This window comes from Barbus barbus (assembly GCF_936440315.1).
Source record: "Barbus barbus genome assembly, chromosome: 10".
Lineage (NCBI taxonomy): Eukaryota > Metazoa > Chordata > Actinopteri > Cypriniformes > Cyprinidae > Barbus > Barbus barbus.
In genome coordinates, this window is record NC_136738.1 from 17517201 (window position 1) to 17531910 (window position 14710).

The 14710-nt window shown below is 37.3% G+C and overlaps 1 protein-coding gene and 1 pseudogene across 3 annotated transcripts in view; both read left to right on the forward strand.

The window, feature by feature from the left end:
• The first annotated feature begins 50 nt into the window (after positions 1 to 50).
• On the forward strand, positions 51 to 6712 carry LOC306875956 (protein associated with UVRAG as autophagy enhancer-like). 2 transcript variants are annotated; one of them, XR_013784787.1, is made up of 12 exons: positions 51 to 163; positions 469 to 1098; positions 1584 to 1752; positions 2425 to 2479; positions 2564 to 2696; positions 2894 to 3027; positions 3815 to 3879; positions 3966 to 4204; positions 5159 to 5220; positions 5384 to 5532; positions 5680 to 5770; positions 5993 to 6125. XR_013784787.1 is itself a non-coding variant. In XM_079426788.1 (12 exons), the coding sequence occupies exons 1-12, from the start codon at positions 161 to 163 to the stop codon at positions 6094 to 6096; spliced, it is 1839 nt and encodes a 612-aa protein (XP_079282914.1). In that variant the 5' UTR covers positions 51 to 160; the 3' UTR covers positions 6097 to 6712. The 2 variants fall into 2 exon arrangements, 1 of the variants encoding a protein (XP_079282914.1); XM_079426788.1 differs by having other exon boundaries at positions 5384 to 5537; positions 5993 to 6712.
• Positions 6713 to 7222: 510 nt separating this feature from the next.
• LOC306875613 (dynein axonemal heavy chain 7-like) overlaps positions 7223 to 14710 on the forward strand; it is a 65347-nt pseudogene continuing 57859 nt past the window's right edge. The window contains exons 1-16 of the transcript in view: positions 7223 to 7292; positions 9256 to 9308; positions 9395 to 9485; positions 9584 to 9749; positions 9840 to 9930; positions 10087 to 10267; positions 10568 to 10640; positions 10989 to 11112; positions 11288 to 11460; positions 11538 to 11755; positions 11846 to 11973; positions 12044 to 12122; positions 12221 to 12445; positions 12819 to 12965; positions 13208 to 13529; positions 13735 to 14102. The product of the transcript in view is annotated as a dynein axonemal heavy chain 7-like (transcript). The remainder of the gene's footprint in view (positions 7293 to 9255; positions 9309 to 9394; positions 9486 to 9583; positions 9750 to 9839; positions 9931 to 10086; positions 10268 to 10567; positions 10641 to 10988; positions 11113 to 11287; positions 11461 to 11537; positions 11756 to 11845; positions 11974 to 12043; positions 12123 to 12220; positions 12446 to 12818; positions 12966 to 13207; positions 13530 to 13734; positions 14103 to 14710) is intronic.

The window sequence follows — 14710 nt, forward strand, 5'->3', positions numbered from 1 at the left end:
TAGATTGCTAATCTAATCAAGCAAGTTAGACACTGTTCTGCTTCTCTAAAGAAATCGCTAATATTTAGAGAGTGAGGAAGTGAAACTGCTGGAGACTTATCATATCATATCGTATCATAAACGAATGCTGCAGCTTTCCTTCTAGTTTCCCGAACGAAATATGGTGAGTTTTACTGGTTTTTATCTCTTTGCTAGGTCAAATATCACATAATCAAACACGAGTCTGTCAGGATCATGGTGAAACACGGATACAGTTTACAACCTATATCGTTGCAGTTGCGAATCTTAAGGGGATAGTTCACCCAAAGTGTTGTTTTGCATGTAAGAGTAACCTGTCATGCTGGTTTGGAACAACAATCGTTATTTTAGTGATTTGTAGTTTCTCTCAGTCACTTTTCTTGGACAGAAAGATGGTAAAAATAAACTATCCCTGAGTGTTTCACTCTTCTGTCCTCTCTCATCCTCCAGGCAAATAAGGGTAAAAGCTGTGGCTTTGTTAGCTGGATAGTGAATTCTGATTTAAATGATAATCACTCCGACAGCACTGATGATGATGATGGTGGTGGTATTTATGAAGATGGACTGAAGGTGTGTGAATGTAACGCTCCAGTCGCTGAACGGGATTCAGGCCTGTTCGAACCTGAGGAAGAGTACCATCTACCCCGGAGCAGCCCCGTCATATCCCGCAAGAGACATAACACAGAGACAGAAAAACAGTCTGGTCTGTCTTTGACACCTCCATGGGAACTATCTATCTCTCCAACTCTGAAATCTTATTATTCAAGTCCACATAGACTGGCAGAGTCCAGTGGCTCAGAGAAAGAGAGAAACTTTGATCAATGTGATTCACCCAAAGGCTCTTCAGGACAGACGCAGTTCCTCACATATAATCATGGCACAGGAATTTCACCTGTCTCTCAGGACACTCGCAGCCACTCTTTTGTTTTTGGACGATTACATGAGGGTTTCCAGTCAAAGACTAAAAGAAGAGCCTGCTCTGACATCCCACCAGCATCTGGTCAGAGCAGCTCAGACCAAGCTAAGAAACATGGATCATGTGTCGACCACTCCACTGCAGACCTCTACAGTCTGGACCAGGTACACTGTAAAAAATGATTTCTTGAATTTACCCTAAAAATATAGTGCATAATTTTTGCAAACTACTTTTTAAGCATTTTCACGTGGAATCTCTTGCAACATTAACTAAAAAACCTCAGCAGTACCTAAATATTTGAGGATCCTTGTCAAAATGTTGCTTAAATGTCAACAATCTGAAGTTATGTTTTAACCCTAAAAGTCTTTGTCTATGTGTTTAAATCTTTTAGATTATTATATTAAGACTAGATATTGTTCATGAACATTTTATTACATTTAATTAATCTTAAATTAAAATTACTTAAGGGAAATGACAACTAGATAATTACAAGTTGTATTGGTAACAAAATATGTACAGTTTTATAAATTACTGTATATAGAGGATCCATTTTTGTTGACATTTTGGGAAATCCAGCTTCTGTTTTAGATCTCTCGTATTATAATTTTGTCAAAGTAAAGTGTGTATTTTTATCATTGTTTATGTGCAGGAAAATGCTCATTTTGTAGTTGTGGATATGGTGCTGGAAATGCTGGAGGCCGTGAAATGGGTCGTGTGTTTGCAGCAGTTAAAAAACACTCATCCTCATCAAGACAGATGTGAAAAACAAAATTCCTCAAAAACCGACTCGATCTATTCCTTTGACAGCGGGTTTGAGGGTAAGATCAGATTGAGTTGCAGCAAAGCCCTGTGTCATCCACATGTGATGTGGTTCTTCCAAAGATCAGATAATGCTGACCTGCATACTCTTTAAAACTAACAGCTCATCATTAATTAGTATTTACTTCTGCAGTATTTTACTTTTCTAAAGTGTTTTGTTTTGGACAAGTGTTTTGCTGAAATCCCCTTTACTGCAGTTATAGGTAACATTTTACAACAATGTTCAGATGTTAACATTAGATAATGCATATAATCAACTTATAAATATACTGCTGTTTATAGTTGATAAATATTTGATCATTTAGTAGATATTCTCTAATTTTCGGTGTCATCCATGGCAACACTGTTTAATATAAACACAACTTGTGCCATCTTATGTCTCAGTTATCAAATGTAGTGAATCAAGATTAATGTTGTACAAATAATGTAAAATATTGCATGCCAAATTATAAACCTTATTGTAAACTATTACCTAATTATAAACTAAATTAATTTTTATATAGTCATAATGCAAAAGAATATCACCCCAACATGCAGATTGTTTACTAGTTAGTGAGTTTTACACATAAATCTATTCACATTCTGATGCAAATTAAACAAAAAATCGTTTTAGTCATATAGGAAATGTATTTGTTTCTCTTCTGTTTTTTTTAATTCCTTATCTCTGCCAGATGACAGCGCCCCCAAACTGTCTTCAAACAGATACTCCCTGGCTTCTTTTCAGAGGTATGCAGTGAATTCGGCACTTACAAAGTCATGTCACTGTGTTTGGTTTTTTATGCACCAATTCCAGGATTGTTTTATTTGCAGTTGTCTACAGAGCTCCAGAATGCAGTGTTCTGCTGAAGATTTTGCCCACCATTTGGTGTCAGAGTTCAGGAAGCAATGGTTCCCCTCTGAGCTACTGCAAAACCTTGACAACCTCAACTCTGCTCTGCAGGAAGTGAGAGTGGTTATGCATAAACACACATTCATGCAATGAGCACACACAGGTGTAGCCACAGCAACAGACACACGTCTCTGCCACATAGTGTACATGAAACATTTTTAAGGACATTAAGTTTCACAATATTTTATTTAGCACTTCTAATAAATGAAAACACACACACACACACACACACACTTCTGTCTTTTACACAGGTATCTGTCCCTGTTATGGCAATGGACAGAATTAGTCTAACTGAAGAGATTGTGCAGAAGACCAGAATGAGAGGAACATTAACCTGGGCTCCACCCAGATTTCAGATCATCTTCTGTGTCCAACCAACACACAGGTCAGTAAGACCACCATTTTTTTATTTGTAAGACCACCATTTATTTACTTAATATAAATAATCTACTTAAGTGCACTGCAAACTGAATGTAATGTTTTTGCACACTTAACTGCATGTTTTTTTCTAATTTAAATGTATATTTCTAAACGTATTTATATTAAAATTATATATGTAGCCTAACAGGTGCTTCAAATGCTTTTTGACATACTTAATTGGGACTTTATATGTAACTGCAAAATACTGACTTATGGTAAACTACTGTAAGTAGTTTAAAATATAATGTTTCTACTGAAACTTGCATTTCTTGTATTTAAGTATATTTGTAATTGGTCATTTGCAATGATGAAGCTGCATGGAATTTAGTACATTTAGAATAGATTTACTCTAAATTGAATATTGAATAACTAACCACAGTTAAAAATAAAATCTAATGTTTTTTTTTACACATGCTTTAGTTTGTTTGTCAACACAACAAATTGTACATCTTTAAATTACAAAACATATTTATTCAATTACATGATTTAAAATGTTCTTCAAATCAAACTTTTCATTTGACATTATTATAATGCACACTTTTTAAAATTATATTTAAGTGTTTTAAGAAACAGTCATGAAAGTGTACTCTTTTACAGTTAAGTGGTCTTTTACGTCATTAATATTACATTTTCTGCAAGTACGGTTTTTAAAAATGCATTTTTAAGATTAGAAGTACACTACAAGTGCACATTGATACAGGCATATTTAGTTTTCACAAGGGTATGTACATATTTGTTTATCTTTTTATCAGGCGCAGTGATGTTATTGCTTCCCAGCACTTCCTGTGTGCAGGCTGTGGTACTAAAATTGAGCCCAGTGAGTAATAAAGCTGCTCCTATATGAGCCATGTGATCCAAAGCTTTGAGTGCTCTGACATTAAGCCTTCACTACTCTCTCCCAAGGGTATATGAAGAAATTGAGGTATTGTGACTACCTGGGTAGATACTTTTGTGATGGCTGCCACAGCGGTTTGGAATCAGTGATTCCAGGCCGGGTTCTGAATAACTGGGATTTTGCACGGTATCCAGTCTGCCATTTCTCCAGACAGTTACTGGACTCTATATGGCAGCAACCGCTCTTCAAACTTCCAAGTGTGGCCAAGAACCTGTACAGCCAGGCCAAAGAGCTGCAGCGTTTCAGAGTGAGTGTTTCATTCTGCCCTGGTGCAATATTATATTATAGAAGTAATATTAATCACAGAATAATAATCATTAAAGTACTCTTGTTAAAAGTTAACTATTGTTTATTCATTGTTATATCTACTATAAATTCTGATTAGATGCCTCAAGTTAGCTCTGCCAGAAGTGAGAGTGATTATGCATAAACTCATAAACATTTTTGAAATCCACATTTGAACTGTTTTTAATTACACTACTTTTCAAAGGTTTGAGATCAGTACGATTTTGAATGTTTTTGAAAGAATCTTTGCTTTTAATGCTCACCCAGACTACTATTTTTTTTAATCATAAATGCAGTAAAACCAGAAATATTGTGAAAATATTTTACAATTTTTTCTTTTAAAACTTATTTTAATTTATTGTGATGGCAAAGCAGAATTTTCCGCAGCCATTACTCCAATCTTCAGTTTCGCATGATCCATCAGAAATCATTCTAATATGCTGATTTGGTGCTCAAGTAACATTTATTATTATTATTACTGTTGAAACGCTTGTGCTGCTTAATATATTTGTAGAAACCGTGCTATATTTATTTTCAGGATCATTTGATGAATAAGTTCAAAACAACAGCAATCATTTTAAATATATATATATTTTTGTAACATTATAAATGTGTCAGTTGTTTGTTAATTTAATGTGTCCTTGCTGAATAAAAGTGTTAATTAAAATCTTACTGACCCCAAAACTGAATGGTAGTGTACATAATGTAAAAATAAAAGAAAATAAAAACATCAAAGGATTATAACAAATCAATTATTTAAAAAAAATGAAGAATATTCCCAGTTTGTTCTAGAATCAAAGTGCTTTGATGTTTTTTGGCCTTCGCATGAGCTTTTTGTAGAGTGTCCGTATGTATTTTAATGATTTCATATCAATCAGACATTATTATATTAATTGTGTGTTATCATTTATTTTAGGAACTACAGGAGCAACTTATACCCATTAAAAAACTTCTGAGCGCATGCAGACTATCAGCTGGGTGATTTACCAGTCCTCTTGTTTCTGACCTTTTTAAATAGAGAATTCATAATGAACATTCTTGGCAGTTAAATATAGCCTTAAAACAATCAGTATATGATGTTTCTTTAAGAAAGTTGGGCGTGGGTAGGTTTTTCTTTTTTGACACTTGTTTCTCTAACCAGAGTACTTGACGAGTTTGAACAACTTCCTGCTCATCTGATGCAGGAACTGGACCTCTTCTCAATGGATGACCTCATCAGGGTAAAAAAGGGTCAGCTCTGTACCGTAGCGAAAGCATTGATGCAGTCTGCTGTCGCTCACATAGACATATGTGAGGTTTGTCCAACTATACACCATCAGACATCTGCACTTACTGTACATATTGTTCCATGTTGATGCCCACAAATAAAATAATAAATGTATACATAGATAGTGTTTGAGAGTGTTTAACAGTCCTCGCCTCTATTGTGTTCTTCAGCTGTGTCAGGCCAAAGGCTTTATCTGTGAGTTCTGTCACGGGGAGGAAGTGCTTTTCCCTTTTAAGAGAGACACCTGCACCCGCTGCCAAGGTCAGACATCAACATACTACAAGTATTTTCAACACGCTATGTTAATAATTACTGTCAAAGTCTTGAGACATTTGGAAGCAATGTTCTTGTCCACCTTTAGTGCTTAATCATTTAGTATTCAGTGGAAGATGAGAACTCAATGGGAGTAAGCTGATATAAGGCCGTTCCTGTATTTCATAAAATGACAGTTGCCTTGTACCTTGGATTTTAATTTTTCTTCAGACTGCAGAGCCTGTTTCCACACCTCGTGTTTCCGTGATGAATCATGTCCCAGATGTGCCAGACTGCAAAAGCGAAAGAAACTTCAAGAAAACATCAATTTATGAATTCTCCTACATGTCCCTCACTGCATTTTAAAGCTGTGTAAAAAAAACAAAAACATCCAGGTGTTCAGAGCACTTGGACTGTTCAGCTTTTTTGACAATATGAAACATATATTAAATATATAAATATGACATGCATTATATGCTGTAATTTTGTAAAGCATAGATGAATATATTTTTCATATTGTTTGATGTTGTATATTGCATTTCCATTGATGTGTGAACACAGAGATGTGCCAACCTTTATTATGTTCATATTTTGAATGGTTACAGAGAATCAGGATTCATTTGAGTGCCAGAGAATATGCAATTGTACAGCTGCAATTCGGACATTAAAATTCATCTGTGCACATTTATTCTTATTCCCTGACAGTACAAAATGTTTTTTCCCCCTCCATTTTTTTCCCACCACATCTCAAATTATGGAACGTATTTAAAAGCATTCTGTGGTCGAATTTACATTTGATATTATTTAATATTAAAAAAGTCAAGTCAAGTCACCTTTATTTATATAGCGCTTTTAACAATACAGATTGTGTCAAAGCACTTAACAGTATCAAATTGGAGTATAGAGTGTCAGTAATGTATAATAATACGATTAAACACTCAATTTTCAGTTAAAGGCATTTCATTATTGAATTCAGTGATGTCATTGTCTAGCTCAGTTTAGTTTAAATAGTATCTGTGAAATCAAATTGACGATAATCGCTGGAAATTAAGTGTCCCCAACTGAGCAAGCCAGAGGCGACAAGGAACCAAAACTCCCTCTGTGACAGAATGGAGGGGGAAAAAACCTTGGGAGAAACCAGGCTCAGGCGGGGGGCCAGTTCTCCTCTGGCCAGATATTATTAAAAAAATATATAATTTTATTTATTATTATTTAATCATTTTATTTTTTAGGATTTAATACTAAAATAGGTTTAAGATTTAAAGTATGAGTCGAGTCTCATACTTTAGTCTCATACTTTAAACTCTTGAACTCTTGAGTAAAACAATAAAATCTACAGGCAATTAATTAGAAAAAGTGTCCTATTCAAATTTGTTTAAAAAGAACATCAGGATAGAACCTAGAAATGTTCAAAACGAAAGCAGAATCCTATTATTTAAAGGATTAGTAAATCGACACAAAATGTACTGTCAGAAGTGGGATTCGAACCCACGCCTCCATTCGGAGACCAGAAAGCCCGCTTCACAGGAAGGTTTGAACCTTGAGTCTGGCGCCTTAGACCGCTCGGCCATCCTGACATACGTCACCCACAGCACCGAAGCAATTCTGGCCATTTCTCACTCAGCAATTTCTCTTTCACTCGTATTAAAACTTCTGGTTTATTCAAATATGCATACATAAATCTCAGTTAAAGCAGCATTGCCTATTTCAAAATGTTTTAGATGTTAAGAAACAAACTGAATACTTGAATTGTTCAGAAACAGACGTACATGATGCTCGAGCGCTAACGTTAGCATTAGGCTATCAAAGTCCCTAGTCTTTGATCTAGCAGAGCATGACAGCAAAACTTATAGCACCCACAAACAGTGCTGATGAAATATGAAAAAAGATTATAAACCAGAATAGTAAAACCATTTCTGGATGAAGAGAAATGCGTAAGAAAACGTTTGTGTGCTAGACTTTTTGGAAATAAAGAGATATTGGGCACTGATCAGAATTATGAGTCCCTTTTGCTGACTTAAAGAGCTGAAAAAAAAAAGTATTAAAAGATTTCGTTTTTTTTTACTATTGGTACAGAAATGTTTGTGATTATACACATTTTACAATGATTATTTTTTAAATAAATTCGTTAGCATTCTGGTTATGCACACAGCATAAAACAAATCAGTAACGCTCGTTCACAGTAAGTTAGGCCTAACAAATAACATTTTGTAACGTTTAACTAGTTAAATTATGCACACAATAGCATAAGAAAATGTAAATATAATAAAAAATGTTTCAGAGTGTACCAAAGAAAAAAAAAAGTATTTCAGTTGTGTAAACGCTCCCTCTAGTGGTGGTGGCAGGACTGGAGCACGTGGTGTTCAGTTTAGGAAGTGAAATAAAAAAAATAACTTGTTTGTTTGTTTTCTCCAGCATTCTGTTGCATAGTAGGCCTATTTAAATTTTATAGCGGTTGTGTTTATATTTCCTTTTGTACTGGCCAGTCTTATATTTATCCCATTTCTACAGCAGGGCGTTTTTCATCACAGACATGGTGTCAAGCAGGATTTTGGGGCAATCCCAGCTAAGAAAAGAGCACAGCCTTTTTATATTGTGAATTCGACCATAAAAAACACAAAGTATCTGTTAAAGTCAAAGACACTCATAGACAGCCTCATGCAGTGTGTGATGGGTTTCCTCTGGAGAGGTGCTCATCATGTACTGATGAAAGAGCAGCAGGGGTCTGATGTTAGAGTTGACTCTGATTGATGGCACTCAGCCGCGGCGAGGGGTTAATGAAACTGTGTCTCTCTTCCCTTTCCCCCCCTATCACGCATATCCCTTCGTTTCAAACATTTCATGCTTGTCAGTAGTTTATTTCCTTTATCTCACTCTCTCCGTCTTTCTCAGCATCCTCTGGAGGGTTTCTGTACTCCTTGTCCTTTATGATAAGGTTGTTTTTTTTTTTGTTTTCCTTTGATTGAGTGACCAGAAATGGTGTATTTGCAAGTTTTGCACAAGTTCTGTAAGGAAGACTGAAAATGAAGAAAAACCCGGACATCCAGGACTAGAAAACTGCAAGTGTGGCATCTTTGTGTGAATTGGAGCCTAAATATGTCCAACTAAAGAAAAACTTGTCACTCTATTCTAGTCCATATCTCATGACACAAGCTGTTTGTCTAATTGTATCGTTAATGACTAATACCATGCTTAACTGAAGAAACAGAGGCTGAAGACAAGTGTACAGTATGTGTGCATGTTAAATTAGGTGCATATATGCAGTTTTTATATGTAGGCTAGTACCTTTGTGTCCAAAATGTATCCATATTCTGTCATCATCTATTTGAATGAAAATATGTGACTTATCTAAAATGTTACTTTGTTATTTATTTACTTATTGTGTTGCATACCTATTTACTAAGTGCATGATATACACTATTAACTTACAACGCAAATTCCTAATGGTAATAATATTCACACTGAACATCTTCCATCTTCTTTTTGGTAAAAAGAAGCCCCCAAGAAACCAGACAACACTGTGAGTCTTTTACCACAGATACAGCAGGTAAAGCCTGGCACTGATCCACTATATCTTTTTTAAGTCAAGATTATGTCTTCTCAACCAACAACAGTGTGGCTTGTGACTTTCAGGTTCGGTCAAAACCTCGGTGGCATGAAGCAAACCCTAGCTTTAGACTTCAGGGACCATCTGAAGAGGACACCCTTGGCTCTTTGCTCTCTAATATGCAATACAATGTATTTTGATTTATGAAAAACATAAACTATATTACATTTGCAGTCCAGACAATATTATCTGTGAGAACATACTTCAAACTTCAGATGTGCAAGGAGCAGGGGTACATTGGCGTCAGACTCGTCATCGAGGTCCACAGCATGTGGGGACCAAAGATGGAGGGCTTTCAGGACTTTCTTACAGGCAACGTGGCGGTGTCCAACCCAAAAGGGATCGCGAGCAGTTTCGCAGTGCTCTCGTCAGCATTATTATGTGGGTTTGATTTGCATAAAAATGAGTTCTTGATGACAAATTGTACCTGTCACATACAGTATAATAGTATAAAGAACAGTATGATTTCAGGCACCGTGAAGATGCCATTGCTACGTCCATCACAGAAGACAGCACCCCATCCATTACGGGATCGCCTACTGCTGCAGAGAAGGACATTTTGGTAAGGGATGACCTTTTATCTGCATGTTCATTTTAGTTCAGTTTCATTTCATCTCACATGTGAGGCATTACATTAAAGGTCATTCCTGTATTAAAACTACTGTATGTCCTTATGCCGTTTGGCCACAAACATTGTGACTTGTTTTCTGTCTTTCAGAGGTACTACTATTACATCCGCAATGGGATAGGCACAGAGGACGTGGCAGCCATGGAGGACTCTTGGCTTAAGAATGTTCTTGCTTTAGTCCCAGAACACCTGAAGAGTTTGAGTGGAACCATTGAGGCTCTCTCAGATGAGATGAGAGAAGACTATCTGCTCAGTGTCAAAAAGGCCATTGGTATGGCCTTCTGTTTGGCTTATATGGCAGTTTGAAAAGTAGACAAAGTAAAGCACAGAGATCTCGGAGAAACATTTTTCACTCAATACCTAGGAAAAAAATCTGATGTTTAGTCTAGGTGTTAAGATATAGGTTACTGTCATTCTTAATGAACAATAATGTTTAACTGTTAATGAATGAATGAATGAATGAATGAATGAATTGAATCCTTTAATTGAAAAGGATTTTTCTTACTGTCTCTATGCTACGGTCTAAATGCCATGACCAAGTATGTGTTGTTGTCCTCTGTTCTCCATGTAGTGGATTTTGTGCTGCAAGACCCGAGAGAGAATCAAGAGCCCAAAGCTAGAGATCGCCCTCCACACAGACAGGAGTGAGTTCTGCTAAATAAAGACAAAAAGAGTGTCTCTGGCATAAAACTGACCATAAGCCATTCTAGTTAATGGTGTATATTTGTCAAAATAATGCAGATTCTTGAAAGTACTTGTTTTCTTCTAAATTTCTATCCAAATTTAGCCTTACATTATGTGATTTGTGAATATGATGTACTAAAAACTTCTGTGGTATTAGTACTTTAAAACTTAATTTAATCCCCTTCTTCTAATCCTTATTAGCATCCTTTACAAGATTTGTAATATGCAGAAAAATAGTACTTCATACATTTTTTTCATCTGCCAAAATGACAGAAAGCATTTTGAATTATGATAATATTGTTAATTAGCAACATGAAAACTGTTATTTTTCAGTCTTTCTACAACTGTCTGGCCACGCTCATGACCTGCCAGCTCCAAAGCCTGGCACTGGAGTCTATTCAGGACTACACACACCTCATCGCCCAAGACCCTGTAAGATCTGTACCACTGTAAACGCTGAACCTTTTTTTCTTTGCACAAATGTAATTTTTATATCACTGTGGAATCTTTTTGGCTTCAGTGCATCTTTTATAATTTACATTTTGACATCCTTTATAAATACCCTTGGCCTATGAAGTAATGTTTTTGTTTTATTTTCCCACTAAAGCGGTCAGTGCGAGCCTATGAGCATCCAGGGTTTGTCCTAAGGCTGGTGCTGCATCAAAATACTATCAGATTTGAACCTGATTTCAAAGACTTTGAAGTCACTCTGCTAAATGTGTATGACATGATGCTGAAATCCTTAAGTTTGATCCCTCGAGTAGAGACGAAGCTGAATGGGTAAACATATGTTTTTTTTAATTTTATGTTACATCTCACTTGTGCTGTGTTGTTTCATAGCTATATTAATAGTAAAGGGAACATATCATGAGGAATACAATTTTCCCTGATCTTGAGATAAAAGAGTCCTTTGAAGCATGTCCGTCTTTATGATAAGTATGCTCCGCTGGTGTCCCAGCAAGCTGAGGAGAATGTTACCCAGTTCCTGCAGGAGCAGCACTCCATCCAGGAGCAGATGATGGAGGTGACACGCTACCAGCAGTTGGCTGATGAGATCCAATACAACACCCTGAAGGTTGATGGTTATCAGTTGTGCCAGTTCACATTCTAGAAGCCTTTCCAGAATTATGACCAAAACCTTCATTTATTGTGTTCTGTGTTGTAGGTGGTACGTTTGGGCATGTTTGAAGTGCACTCCCATGATCTGGTCCGTGCCCTTGTGAAGCGAGCAGAGGGTCCCCTGCAGAAACTGGTCACTCACATGTTGCAGGGTCATCAAGAGTTCAATAGCAAGTGAGTCACTGACACATTTTCAAAACCTTTTGTCAGTAACCTGTTAGTAATCTGTGTCACTGATCTCTAGGTTGTGTGAGGAATATGATACAATATCAAATAAAGCCCTCAGAAATCCATCAAACACACAGGAACTCATGGAACTTAAGGTAATACTGACCTCCATCTCTATCTTTGAACCTGTCACTGTTTAGTTTCTGTCGACAAACAAAAGATCTTTCAGTACATAATTTCCTTTTTGTCATAGGCATATGTGATGAAGGTGGAGGCTGAGGAAATGCCTCAGTTGGAAAGGAAGCTCCAGGGGTCCAATAGCAGATTGTGTTTCTTGGTGGATTATGTCACATTCTCACTCACAGACATTCAGCTGAACAGCAAGACCTTCCAGTGTCATGCACGCATGCCTTCCTTCTTTGATCAGCACCGCCAAATTATCAAAGAGAAGACTAACCAGTTCCAGAATGGCCTGAAGGTACTACAGATGCCACATGCTGGTCAATCAGCACAGACAACGCTAAAAACAATTGATCAAACCAAACATGGAAACATACCCTGCAAATAGACACATTGAATCTTCATTATGCAACACTTTGTACACTATATAGTGCATATAAGAACAACAATTAAGGAAAACAATAAGGAACCCTCAAGCATGAGCGTAGCTGTGACAAAACATTTGAAAAAATGTATTTACCAGCAATCAAAACACACACAGTGACAAAAAAGTAAAATCTAAGCAGGAATTCAAACAAGAAATTCACCAGTAACACGTAATTATGCACTTTGATGTTCAATTTGGCACTGCTGCATTAATGCATAAAATAATGTGTGTTTTTAAATCGTAGTTGAGATTTGAGAGGGTTGTGGAGGATCTCAAGAGCTATGAACAGCAAGTGGAGGACTTTATGACCTTTGGTGACGTCTCTGAGCTGACCAAATATCTGAAAAAAGCCCAGGCCCTCAATTCCAAACTGGATTTGGTTATGGAAAAGGTACTGTGTACTCTGGACAAAAGCATTATGCTTTATTTCACTGCTTCATTAGCAAGGTTTTCATCCACATAATATAATGAAACTTTGGGATGTTGCATAAAAATGCTTAATGGAAATACCAAAATGGATGTGTTGGACATTTGTCAGTTGGATTTGTCAAAGAGTTTTAGAGTGCCTCTGAGAATAGCCGCTCTTATCGTTGCACCTGCACAATCAAACTCATTCACTCTCTTATCCATCAGATCAGAGGCTTCAACCAGGAGGAGGAGGCCTTTGGCTGGCCTGTCTCTCAGTACCCACAATGCAAAACTGTCCAAGACCGTCTGCTCCCTTATCTGCGGCTGTATGAGACGGCAGCTGTGTTTCAGAATCAGCACTGTCAGTCGGTGAACGGCCCCACTCTCAGCCGTCAACCCAGACAAAGTGGAAGGTGACGTGGGTAACTACAGCCGTTCCCTGTACAAGCTAGAAAAAAGCTTCCAGGACTCAGCCAAAGCTCTTCAAATCGCCACCTCTGTGAAGGCGGAAGTGGAAGACTTTGAGGAACACATTCCTCTAGTGCAAGTGATGTTTTTCATTTGAGTCACTATCCCAACTGTCCATTTTTGACGGTACCTCACTCTTATTGGTAGCTGCTGAAAGCATTGTAAATTATATTTAATAAAGAACATGCAAGGGGCTGCAATCTGCTGTGCTTTCTGGGGAATTCTGAGAGTGCAGATTCTATGCCGGGCTTCTCATTAATTATGGGAATGATTTGTTTCGGCAGGTGCTTTGTAACCCCGGTCTCCGCGAGCGCCATTGGGAGGCCATGTCTGCAGTTGTCGGCTTCCCCCTCAAGCCCTCAGAGGAGGATGCTTGTGTGGCCCAGTTTCTTCCACTGCATCTGGAAGCTCACCTCTCTGCCTTTGAAACCATTAGCGAAGGGGCCAGTAAGGAACACGGCCTTGAAAAGGCCATGGAGGGCATGGCTAGTGAATGGGAGGGGATGGAGTTCTCCCTCCTGCCCTATCGTGAAACTGGAACCTCCATTCTGTCCTCATTGGATGAGATCCAGATGCTGCTGGATGACCATATTGTCAAGACCCAGACCATGAGGGGCTCACCATTCATCAAGCCATTTGAGGCCGAGATACGGTGAGAGATGAGTGTCTGTGCATATTTTGCAGACAATATGAACATGTATGCAAATATGCTAAGTTTATACATATTGTAGGTTGGCCAGAATTATTCACATTTGCTTATAATAATCATTTCTAGAGCTTGATCATTACTGGGCCACAGGCCCGCTAAGAATTTCACAAATGTACTTCTAAATTTCTTGAGGGTTTGTTTTGAAATGTCTAGGTTTATTTGCTTATTTATTTATATCGTAATATGTAACAAAATGTAAGTATGTTGTGCAGATCATTTCATCAGTTTAAATTTTACAGATTAATTTACTCTAAAGAGCACTGCTAAAATGTATTTTAGTTTACATCTAATTTTCAGCCATATCTGCTGTAATTTATTTTGTCAGACGATGACAATGATCAAGGCACTTTTACTGGGGCATAGCAAAACCTTACTGGGGCTTATACCTCATTAAAAGGGATCTAGCTATGAATCTAAATTTGCATGTGAAACAAGCAGTTTTTTCCCAACAGTCGGGCTGAAAGGTTCTGTGCAAGGTGAGTAACAGTGACATTAGCATTTCCATTAGAACACAGTTCAGTACGGTATGATTACAAAATCGTACATGCACT